Source organism: Quercus lobata, chromosome 2, assembly GCF_001633185.2.
Source record: "Quercus lobata isolate SW786 chromosome 2, ValleyOak3.0 Primary Assembly, whole genome shotgun sequence".
Taxonomy (NCBI): Eukaryota; Viridiplantae; Streptophyta; class Magnoliopsida; order Fagales; family Fagaceae; genus Quercus; species Quercus lobata.
In genome coordinates, this window is record NC_044905.1 from 8629481 (window position 1) to 8641590 (window position 12110).

Genomic DNA, 12110 nt, shown 5'->3' on the forward strand with positions numbered 1-12110 from the left:
TTGGAAAAAAAATAATTAAAAAAATAATAATAATAATAACAAAAGGTGACATAACAGAAAGATAAACAATTAATATACAGCTAAGAACATGTCAAAATGGACAAACTTCCACAATTCCAGTACCTTCCAATTTCCATTTACTTGTAACAAAAAGCTTCAAGTACAATAAACAGAAGATATTTTTTTTCTTTTGGAAGGCAAGGGGTGAGGATAAGAGAATGCATCCACAATAACCATTCCAGAGAACTTTAGTTCAACAGGTGAACCAAGCTAAGGAAACAAACATCAACCTCCTTCCAATAATAAAACTTCATTACTAAAATCTTGCCTGCATAGAGAAATAGTCATGAACAATGAATATTGAGATCAAGGGAAAGGACACATTGGAAAGGAAAAAAACTACAGGAAAACAAAGATTGAGTCAAAATATGGACATACTTTCATCATCTTCCGAGTTCCAAGTCCAACAGATAAAAGCTGCAAAGCCTTTAAGCACAATATAAACTAGCATAATTTAATCAGAGAATGATTGTCAAACTTCAAGGCATTCTTTGACTCCCTGCTCAAACTTGTCAAGGACGGATATGGTATCCATGAGAGCAACTACTACCTTTTCTCTGCAGTTGAAAAGGAAAATAGATAAATTAGGAGATAGCCAGATGTCTTATGGCAACTTTCAGACTTAAAAACATGTTTCTAGGAGACTTGAATTTCTAAAGAAAGTTAAAAAGTGATTAGAATCCTTTCATCGTATGTGTCTCTGAGATTAATGCTTTGTAAGACACTTGAATTGAGACACTTTGACAGCTTAGAAACTTAGCACCTTCTGGTGATAACAATCATTTGGCTTGGAAACTAGAGAAACAGTTCAACGAGATACCAAATAATTTATGCAAACAATTCTCTAAACTCCGTGTTTCTCATACACTTGATATGCAGGGCATACCTATTGGAAGAAAGTTGAATGTCAGTTTCACTTGCTAGGCCATTAAGAGAAGTGAAAGATCTGCAATAAAAAATAATAATAATTAAGAAACAAAGGAAATTGATCATAATTCTTTTAGCAAAAAAAACCAATGTCAAGCCACTAATTTGTTTGGTAATTTAAATATCGAGGAAAAGGAGAGACATATTCTACAATGCTTAAATCTGGCTTCTTTTTCCTTATGCAATATGGTCATTATCAGTCCCTTTTAACCTCCTTTCCAATACACAGACGGAGGCTACTAAGCTCTCGTTTGGGAGAAGGGAATGGAATTAAAAGAAATGAAAAGAATAATTTTAGAATATTCTTCCCTTTCTTTGTTTGGGAGTTTTGGAGAAATGGAAAGTTTATTCCCTTATTTGAGAGTTTAAGCTCTCGTTTGGGAGGAGGGAATGGAAATGAATGAAAAAAATAATTTTAAAATATTCTTCCCTTCCCTTGTTTGAGAATTTTAATGGAGGGAATAGAGAATCTATTCTTTTGTTTGAGAGTTTAAATAGGAGGGAATGGGTAGGAAGGAACCTTAAAACCTCAAATTTCCATTCCTCCCAATTTTGGGAGGAATAGAATTAGATTAAATGAATTTTTTACTAAAACTCCCAAAATACCCCTATATATTCAGCTCTTTATTTTAAAATAGGAGTCTAATAGTAATATTGTCATAAAATAATTTCATTCCATTTCCTCTATGTCACTTCCAAACAAAATAACTTACATTCCATTCCATTGCTTTTTATTCCATTTCCTCTATGTTACTCCCAAACATCCAATCAAAGTTACTTAATTCCATTCTATTCCTTTCCCTTGCTTAAATACATTTCATTTCATTCCCTTCCTTTCCATTCCTTTATGATCATTCCGTTCCATTCCCTTATAAACACTCAAACAAAGCCTAAAGTGAACAATTACCAAACATAGTTGTAGCAGCCAACTTGAGAACTTAAACAATACATAGAGATGTTTTACACGATAATAGGTTTACAAGCCAGGAGCATATGCACAAAACAATAGAGCAATAGCTACCTTATAAGATCATTTAGCATAGCTTCGGCTTCCAACTTCACAGGATCCTTCTTATCAAGCAAGGAAGCCGCATTTTTCACAATCAGTCGAAATGTGCAAACCTGCTCATGATACAAATCTTAACTATAACCATAACTAGTTTAAGGTCACAAATTCTTATCCCTCATTCAATCTTCGTAGTTACCTTCATTAAGTTTACTTGAACAAATAAGAATAACAGGTATTCGTTATAAACAGTTTCCAGTCTCACATTCTTATCACTTCTCTAATCATTGTTCAAATTTTTTTTCACATTAGACATCAAAATTCATCAACATCTAGAAAATTTCACAATTTCAAAGCATTACTTGAATTCATACCAATTAAAAAAAAAAAACCGTATCGTCGAAACCACAGTAATCTAAACCCTAAATTTAGGAACCGAAAAAGAAATCTAACCTCGACTCCGGTGCTGGCTTGAAAGCTAACAAGCGAATTCCTCTCTTGTGGAACGCAATCCCTAGCGGCCGATCTCAACAGCTCTTGAATTTCCTCTAAATCCTTGTTAGTATATTCAGAATCCCTAGCCGCTTTTCAAAAAACCAAACAAATCAAACCAAAATAATAATAATAACACCAAAGAATCAGAGAGAAATAGAGAATCATACTGAGTGAGAGATAGACAGAGCGAAGAATTTCTCGCGAAGCGTCAATCGGTGCCAAGATGAACCTCGAGGACTTCCTCTTTTGCTCTTTTAACCAGTCTTTCGGTCCTGCTGTGTACCAAACAAGAAATTAGGGTTTCGATAACAATAACAAGAACAGAGAAATAGGAATCGATGAATGCAAAAGAGTCGTGCGTACAGATGCCAATGGAGAATGCAGATGCAGGAGCGATTGGAGAGAGGAAAGGAGAGAGAGCGATGAATGAGAATGAGAATGAGAGAGAAGCAATGTCTCTGCGTGAGATCTTGTTCTTAAGAAAGATGTTTTGTTTTGAATTTTGGGGTTTTGGAGGGAACGGTATGAGGCCGTTGAGAGTGGAGGATGAGTTGGTTTGTGATAAGGCGGAGAGCACAGCTGGCGTCATGGTTGATGCTTTCGTGTTTTACGCATTGAATGCAAGGCCTCTGCTTATATATACACTGCACAGTGTACTCTGAATATTACCAAATTAGCCACTATCACAATTCCAATCCGAGCAGATGTGCAAAAGTAAAAGTTCACTCTACATTGATTTGGATTTATGCAGCGATAGTAAAAATCATATAAATATGTACTTTTTAACAAGTTATGTAATTTGTATAAATAATACATGTTGATGATTTAATATGTAAAAGGTTTTTTGTGGCTGGTACACATGCCATGCTTTAATATATTATACTCGAAAAACCCTAAGTTGTTGATGAGTCAAGTTTGAAACTCTTGCCAATGGATCACCCATAGACCACTACCGTTATGTATGGTTAAAACTTTTACAAGCTGGAAGATGTTTTTAATTTCATTGTATAACAAGTAAGCAATAATTAATGATGTTCATAATATATAAAAAAAAAAAAAGCAGCAATATAGAGTTCAGTAGAGGTGGGGAGCATTTGGTAGCAACAATTAGAACATACCAAGTTATTATGTCGCGATGGATGGCATTTAATAGTGACAGACATAATGAAGAAGTCAGGGGTGTTGTAAGATTCATTAAGCGACTCACTATAAGATATTTTGCATCGTATGAGTTCTTGATCTCTTATTATGCAAGTTGGTGCTTAAGTTGTTAAAATCATAGCAACGTTTAGTCCACAGGTGCACGTTCAAGCTAGCAAAACCAAAATCTTAATAAGTAAAAGCTTCTATCAGAAACATGTTGAAACCAGTAAGTGTACTTGCCTCACAAGTCCACACTTAACTTCATAAGATGAAATATGCAATAAAACATTCAACTTGTCTTACCATAAACAGAGTCTGACCGGCCTTGCTTTGTTAGCTGCACTTTCTTGTGGGTTAGAAGACTATGCAATATCCCAGCACATACTGCTACTAAGTTAGCTCTATCTTCTGATGTTTCTAATGCCGGCCGAACCTATAAGCCATTTAGGCCACCGTCCCCAATTGTAAGAAAAAAAAAAAGAGTAAGTCCTGCCCAAATTATTTAAGCCCCTAATTGAAAATTGAGAACAACAAATTATTTCTAACTATTTCTCACAAAGTAAAAAGGCTAAAATGACATTTAGTCCAATCACATCATCAAATCTTTAGCTTTCTCAGGGAAAAAAAAATCACCACATCCAAGTATCCTTTAGATCAAACCTTTGCACCACATTTCATTAAGAAAACCCATATTCATTACTTGAAATGTAGAGAAGGAGAGAAAGAGAGACATTGATTTTTCAATATACAAGTAACAAAATGTAGAATAAAATATAACAAAATGTAGAAAAAAAGAAAGAATAAACAAGTAAGAAAAGGCAGGAAAAAAAAAAACACTCACACTCTCCATCTTGATTCTTAAAAAAAAACACTCTTTTTAGTTGGCTTACTTATCAATTGGTATTGACAATAGACTTGGTGTGCTCACAGATCTTCATTTCAAGTTCATTTTTTGTTTTCTCTTCCTTTACCTCTTTCGTCTTCTTCATAGTTCAGTTTGCTGTTGGGTTTTTATTCTCATTTTTGGCTTAACTTTAGTTTAGTTGTACTCTACTACTGTTTACTATCTTAACTTTAGTCTCTTTTGTTTGTACTGATTTCTTTAGTATTCTCTAGAAGGCTATGGAATGGACAACGTGTAGGACTAGGATGGATCAATACTTTAAGTGGGTGACCCACTTAAAGTATTGATCCGTCCTACACGTTTGTTTTTTTTTTTTTTTTTTAAAAGTCAAATTTAGTGGTATGGATGGATAGTGGGTTGGTCTTAGTAGATCCAATCAAGTTTAGTCCAAATGTATGTATTGCTTTCAGAATATTACTAACTATACTTGTTACAATTGCTTCCATAAAAAGAAGTTTTCCAAAATTAAAATTAATAAAATCCTATTTAAAATTAACTATTTTATAAGAAAAATTAAGTGAATTAGCCATATTATCAATTGAAAATGAAATGTTAGCGAAACTTGAATGCAAAAATTTAATTAGTAATTTTGCCTCTCAAAAAGCAAGAAAAATAAATTTTAATTGAAAAAAATATATGAATTTATAATTAAATATAATAAAATGCCTCATTTAAAGCTTTTGCCTAAAGCCCTCAAATTCGTTGAGCCGGTCCTATCATATTTCCTTTTGTTTTAGCTCAAACGTTCTGCCTCTGCTCTTAAGGCTTGCTTGTATGGCAGATTGCCCGCCTGTTTCTTAGTTTTTTCTATATGAATAAAATGGCAGATTATCAAAAAAAAAGAAGCTTAGTCCACAAGGGGGAAACCAATATCATACATAATAATGTAATAAAACAAAAGAAAAGTTTGTTTGGAAGGGAGAAAGTGAAATCCTAATAGCGCATGCTTGATGGGATATTTTTTTGGAAGCTATGTGAGTTAGATAAAGAGGGGGAAAATGTGAAGGAAGCAATATACATTGGTGTTTTTTTATTCTCTTATGTTCTATTGTCCCCTTTGGTCCCCATTATTCCATTCTTATAATGGGTATGATTTGGTTTTTGCTATAGAGACACCTTTGGTTTGTTGGACAAATTATGGCTTTCTACCATAGGATTTGAATGGGTTCATACTGTTTCTTACATTGGCCCAGAGGGTTGCTTTGAGTTATAGTATACCTAGCTCTATTACTTAGTTGGGAAATTATTTTGAAGAAAGCAACGCTTGGTTTTAGTTTCAAAGAGAAATATAATTTATCAAAAAGTCAGAGAATAGGTGAATGCATTTAATGTAATTAGTCAACGTCCCATGCGATGCATGGATACTTTATACTTTTATTTTGAAATAATTTCTAACTATTCTTTTTGGCCCTATAACAATCATCTTATGTTCAATTGTATTATACATATCATTAAGATGAAGAAAATAAAAAGAACCAAAATTATTATTGTGGGGCTAGAGAATTTGTGGTCCCGGCCCACTTTCCATTAAGGCCCAAGGCCCGCACCGAGGAGAATAGTTGCCGAGGACAAGTATTAAAATTACCAAATAGCCTAGGAATGCAGCCGAGGATGACCATGTCCTCGGCATCCCAAGGCCTAAAAGGGAAGAACGACACGTCATCAAAGGCAGCCTCCAAAGCGCTCCCAGAAATGAGACACGCACGGGGGTATAATGTGGGATTGGTTCAAGGAGAAGACGTCACCTCCACATTGAATGCGCCAACAAACGTCCTAGCCACATTGATGGGAAAATACCCTTGAACGGTGTGGCTTTGATTATTGCAACTAACATAAAATGGGGGGAAGCGGCTGATGATACAGGCACTCGAGTAAGTATCTGCCTGATCAACAGATGGAAGGTCAGGATTAACTGGGAAGGGATATATAATGCAAGGGCTAATGCGCCAAAAAAGGAGGGGCTTGAACCATGGTATCCAAATAGATAGAGGAATAGGAAGAACAGGAAGCTTCATGGACAAGATCCTTGGGTAAACTTAGTTCATCTCTGTGTGCCCATCATGAACACCATGACCAACCACTGTTCGATAAGCAAGGCCTAGTCTTTCAGCCCACACTCTATAAATTTTATTGTTTGGGTCTTTAACGTACGGACCCAATACCAGTTTGGGATCGTTACAAATTGAGTCCTCACAATTGGTGCCATTTGTGAGAAAGGCTTGTGCATTGGTCCAGGCGGTGGTAGGGTCGAGCTCCTGTCAAACAAGGGTCTGCGGAAGCCCCTCCATCACTTCTAACAACCCGTTGTTATTGCCCTAATATAAAGTTCCACTAGGAGCTACGCTTCGACGCACTAGTGACACGGGCAGTTCTAGGGGCTTCCAACATCAAGTCAACGCCCCACCTCTTAGCCGAGGGGCTAGTCCTCTAAAACTTAAAAAAAATTTAAGTTTTTTACAGAACCAAGGTATTGCATGGTCCTCGGACTCAAACCTATGGGGAAACCAACTACTTAAAGAAAATCTAAGTTTTGGACAGAACCAAGGTATTGCATGGTCCTCGGACTCAAGCCTATGGGAAAACCAACTACTTAAATAAAATCTAAGTTTTGGACAGAACCAAGGTATTACATGGTCCTCGGACTCAAACATATGGGGAAACCAATTACTTAAAGAAATTATAAGTTTTGGACAGAACCAAGGTATTGCACGGTCCTCGGACTCAAACCTATGGGGAAACTAACTACTTAAAGAAAATCTAGATACCAGGCTCGGCCTAATAACACACATGGCATCTCGGATGATGCCTTCATCTCCCCAGAAGTATGTTCAGACACAAGTTCAACGCCCCATGGGTGCGGGTAAGTTAGAATTCCGGGATGTGATCCCAAATATATCATATGCACAACCATTCATACATGTTAAGATAACTAGTTCAAAAATCATGAGATTCGCAACAATAGTAAATATCAGCAAGGGTAACTAACATGTAATTTAAAGGAAAAAGGAAGAAAAGAATTTCATATAAGTGGTCAAAGAGTACAACTGCAAGCAAACTCTAAGGTCCTCAAAACAAAAGCGAAACTAGTTAACAGTTAAACTAGAAACAAATACAAAAGTTGGCCAGGGCCTCCACTTCTTCGATCTCATTTTGGCCACATCCTGGGAAGGCCAAGCAGGACTAGCTTCGGGGCCCTAAGAGACATCCCCTTCTTGGGAAGACTGAGCAGGATCAGTTTCGGTGTTCTTGGGGACATCAGTAAGGGGAATGGCCTATAAGGGCTAAACGAAGATGGCTGGCTCCTCGGCACCAGAGATCTGAGCACTGACCGTAGGCTCAGAGCACTGACCGTAGGCTCAGCACCCTCTTTAGGCATCTCGGGATTCAGACCTCCAGGTGCTTCCGTCGCATCATGAGGCTTTCCTCCTTCAGTCAACTTGCTAGGAGTGACTATGATCTGAGCAGTTTCTAACTGAACAGCCTTAGCCTCCTGTGGAGCGCTCATAGCCTTGGAGTTGGCGGAGACGGTCTCACGGATGGATGGAGGATAAAATACGCTCTCCGCCTTCCACAAGTTGGATAAAGCTTCCACCCCAGCTCGTTTGAGGGCCTCTTCCCAAACCTGGGAGCAGTATAGCCTGCATACTCCAGGGATTTGAGCTTTAAGGGAGGCCTGGATTTCAGCCACCCTCGCCTCATAACTATTCTCCTCAGCCTTGTCCTTAGCAGCTTCGGCCTCAGTTCTGGCAAACTCAACCTCCTGCTTGGCCCTCACGGTTTCGTCCTTGGCAAATTCCGCCACCCCCTTAGCATTGTTTGCCTCGATCAGTTTCTTCTTTAAATCACCGATCTGCTCCTTAGCAATCTGCAATTGCTCATCGGCTGCCAGTAGGCACTTTGTCTGTTCCTCGGCTTGTTTTTTGGCACTAGTCAAACCTGCCGCGGTACTATCCCTAGCTCGGATAGCCTCCTTTCATTGGGGCGGGAATCCAAGCACTCAGCGCGGATTGGGTTTCGATCCCTTTCCCCTTGTTTTGGTGCCCAATCTTTAACTGTTTTTGAACTCGCGGGGTTTCGTCCTTCTCCTGAGAGGATTGAGATTTTCTCCCATCCATGGGTTCCTTCCCCTTGGGACTCCTCTTTCTCTTTGAGTCAGCGGGCTCCGACCGAGGAGGTAGAACTGATTGAGGAGGAGTAGGAAGTTTGGGGCGGGGAGATTGTGGCTGCGACTTAGTAGATGAGGACCTAGTTTGGACGGGCTGGGGCTGAGACGGGAAAGTTGGAACACTGGATTGCGGTTTTTCCTGTGCATCCTTCCCCGGTTGACCCTCAATGAGGTCGAATAAGCTGGTCGGGGGCTTTCTCTTAAGACCCATCTCGACACGGGAGGATGTTCCCACTGACAACAGTTCCACTTCGGACAAGTCAGGGTCACCTAGATCACCAGAAGGATCCTCGGATGGGTCGGCTTGGTCAAATGCCCCAAATCCCTCCTCGGACAGACCCAACTCACCTTCGTCCTCCGCTGCCTGATGAGACGGGGAGGAGTCCACCAATGGGATGCCCTCTGGGACAGGAGATCCTTCGGAGATCAAAAACCCTTATTCGACTACGGTAATTTTCGAAAGCCGAGGATGGTTAGCGTTGATCACGTGCTTTGGGTTGGCAAATGACTTCTGGATGGGATCGTACCCTAAGATTTTGTGAGCGGCTCTGATTTGACCATCCTCGTCATTTACAAAAATTGCCGCTTGAAGAATAGTCTCCAAATCAACCCGGTTAACCAGATAAAAGTGTTGGTGAAAGGCGTTTGGATCTGCAAAAAGAGGCATGTACATGGTTAGTAACCGAACCACACTAAATTAAAATGGCGCAAAGGATTGGCATCCTCCTACTCTCTATACCCCACCTGGTTCTCCCTCCACCATTGGGCAAAGAAGGCCATAATGCCATTCCCCAGATACGATAACAAAGTCCTTGTTCAACCCCTTGTTGGAGTCGGGGAGGCACTGGATTAGTCGAACCCTATCGTCTCTCGTCTTCATGTAGTAGGATTTGCCCTTCAAATTTTGGAGATTGTAGCACTAATTTACATCATGATGGGTTAGTCTTAGCCCCATTTTTTCGTTTAAGGCATCCACACAACCCAGAATCCTAAACATATTAGCAGCGCACTGGGTGGGAGCTAATCGGAAATGCCTAAGGTAACTCCTCATTACCGGCCCCATGGGGATTCTCATACCCCCCTCTACGAAAGTGAGAATGGGAATTACCACTTCGCCCGTCCTTCTCTGAAGATGCCAATCCCCCACCTTACAGTGCCTCAAACTTACGTTGGGGGGAATCCTATAGTCGGCGATGAACTTTTCCATTGCCTCTTCAGTCTCAACCAATTTTCTTAATTTAACCATCTCTAAGAACTACTAAACAAACTCAGAGAATGACGGGAGAAGGAGAGGAACAAGAGAAAAATAAACCCATAAAAGAAAAAGCACGAGTTAGTGAAGGCAGAGAACTTACAAAAAAGGGGAAAGGTTCCTCGGACATGCTTTTTGTGCTAGAGATAGACTTGAATTTGGATGAAAGTTTGGCTGAACCTGGGATATGTGCGCTAGAACTCTTAAGTGCAAAGGTGAAGAGACAAATTAGTTCCAAAAATTATTTATACCTTCCATCGAAAGTAACTGCACGAATTTTCCCGCCCATAAAGGTAAGGAAATCTCCACCGTTAGATCACCATCGCGCCGTTGAACGTGGGAAACACAGAGCCGCCCGCATTTAATGAAGACACGTTTCACATTCCAAGGCTCTAAGAACGTGTCTCGGGCAGACGAAGAGTCTTTGGAACTGATAGATGACAATGATTGACAAGCTTTGATAAAGGCCTGATGTCATCAAAACCCTCCTCTCCATCCAAAGATCCGGACAGCAGGATTTTGAGGGGTTATTGTGGGGTCAGAGAATTTGTGGTCCCGGCCCACTTTCCATTAGGGCCAAGGCCCGTGCCGAGGAGAATAGTTGCCAAGGACAAGTATTAAAATACCAAATAGCCTAGGAATGCAGCCGAGGATGACCATGTCCTCGGCATCCCAAGGCCTAAAAGGGAAGAACGACATGTCATCAAAGGCAGCCTCCAAAGCGCTCCCAGAAATGAGACACGCACAGGGGTAAAATGTGGGATTGGTTCAAGGAGAACACGTCACCTCCGCATTGAATGCGCCAACAAACGTCCTAGCCACATTGATGGGAAAAGACCCCTGAACAGTGTGGTTTCGATTATTGCAACTAATAAAAAATGGGGGGAGGCGGCTAATGGGACAGGCACTCGAGTAGGTATCTGCCTGATCAACAGATGGAAGGTCAGGATTAACTGGAAAGGGATATATAATGCAAGGGCTAATGCGCCAAAAAAGGAGGGGCTTGAACCATGGTATCCAAATAGAGAGAGGAATAGGAAGAACAGGAAGCTTCATGGACAAGATCTTTGGGTAAACTTAGTTCACCTCTGTGCGCCCACCGTGAACACCATGACCAACCATTGTCTGGTGACCAAGGCCTAGCCTTTCAGCCCACGCTCTACAAATTTTATTATTTGGACCTTTAATGTACGGACCCAATACCAGTTTGGGATCGTTACAAATTGAGTCCTCACAATTATGAATATACATAATTAAGAATATGAGTATATCTACGTAGCCTAAATGAATTCATAATTATTTAATTATTTTTACTAATTAAAGTGTACAATATCACAATAGGAAGAGGAAAGAGCAAATTGACGTGGCACTTAATAATAAAAATCTTATCAGGAAGACTGTAGAGAGAGTCTTTCAAAATGTGTGTCCTATTTTATGATGCTAGCCAATATCTTGGAGAATGTGGGAAAAAATTAATGTGGATGGGTCATGCTTGGGTCATAATATGTAAATAATAAGTGGACTTGGGCTTTTCATAAAGTTTGGACTAATTTTAATTTAATTTTAAACTAAAGTCGATTTTAAATAACAGTAAAAAAAAAAAAAAAAGTTAATGTGATTTTTTGGATAATAGTAAAAAAAAAAATTAATGAAATGAGGTTAAAAATGCTAAATGAAATATTAGAGCGCCATATAGTAGGAGCTTATGCACTTTTAGTTTCACGTGAGGTCTCTGCTTATATATATATATTGATGATAGCTTGTATTAATGGACAATTGAGAGGAAATAAAAGGGAAAAGTCATGCACGCCCGATAGACTTTAGTTAATCTCTTGGTTGATGTTTTCCAAGCCAACATGAGATTGCTATTAAGTTTGCCACCCATGAAAAATCGCTCCCTCACTTGTCATATTGTCTCTCCCTTTGTTGCAAACTAAATTTTGTCCATGGCCTTGGGCCATGGGTTAGAAAGATTAAATGTTACTTAGTGGGCTATATACCATTTTTCATTGATGGACTTGTGATATGGGATGTGTTGTTTGTGGCTAGCTATAAGTATTGGGCTTAAAGCCTTAATGTATAATTTGCCAAAAAAAGTAGGTCACAATACAATATCTTCATTGCATTTTATTCCATTCATTCCCTTTATCAACTCTAA

At 39.3% G+C, this 12110-nt stretch overlaps 2 protein-coding genes across 2 annotated transcripts; both read right to left on the reverse strand.

Moving 5' to 3' along the window:
- LOC115974335 lies at nucleotides 1–3112 on the reverse strand. Its single transcript, XM_031094636.1, has 7 exons — nucleotides 2852–3112; nucleotides 2656–2763; nucleotides 2447–2577; nucleotides 2009–2109; nucleotides 947–1006; nucleotides 439–617; nucleotides 1–328 (listed from the first exon to the last, which is right to left on the reverse strand). Exons 1-6 carry the CDS (start codon nucleotides 3075–3077, stop codon nucleotides 533–535), a joined length of 711 nt encoding a protein of 236 aa, XP_030950496.1. The 5' UTR covers nucleotides 3078–3112; the 3' UTR covers nucleotides 1–328; nucleotides 439–532.
- Nucleotides 3113–7680: 4568 nt separating this feature from the next.
- LOC115958576 (MAP7 domain-containing protein 1-like) lies at nucleotides 7681–9580 on the reverse strand. The gene is made up of 4 exons (XM_031077010.1): nucleotides 9445–9580; nucleotides 9259–9351; nucleotides 8600–9117; nucleotides 7681–8505 (listed from the first exon to the last, which is right to left on the reverse strand). Exons 1-4 carry the CDS (start codon nucleotides 9578–9580, stop codon nucleotides 7681–7683), a joined length of 1572 nt encoding a protein of 523 aa, XP_030932870.1.
- Between the last annotated feature and the right edge of the window lie 2530 nt (nucleotides 9581–12110).

Bases quoted from the DNA above. Each gene is read 5' to 3' on its own strand.
- LOC115974335 (XM_031094636.1), bottom strand. From the start codon at position 3,077: ATGACGCCAGCTGTGCTCTCCGCCTTATCACAAACCAACTCATCCTCC. The intron at 2,110-2,446 runs GTTAGATTTCTT...TATCATGAGCAG, and splicing joins AAGCCAGCACCGGAGTCGAG to GTTTGCACATTTCGACTGAT. The intron at 1,007-2,008 runs GTAGCTATTGCT...TTTTTATTGCAG, and splicing joins ATGCTAAATGATCTTATAAG to ATCTTTCACTTCTCTTAATG.
- LOC115958576 (XM_031077010.1), bottom strand. From the start codon at position 9,580: ATGAAGACGAGAGACGATAGGGTTCGACTAATCCAGTGCCTCCCCGAC. The intron at 9,352-9,444 runs GTGGGGTATAGA...CTCTTTTTGCAG, and splicing joins AATGGTGGAGGGAGAACCAG to ATCCAAACGCCTTTCACCAA. The intron at 9,118-9,258 runs GTCAAATCAGAG...TGATCTCCGAAG, and splicing joins TTTTGTAAATGACGAGGATG to GATCTCCTGTCCCAGAGGGC.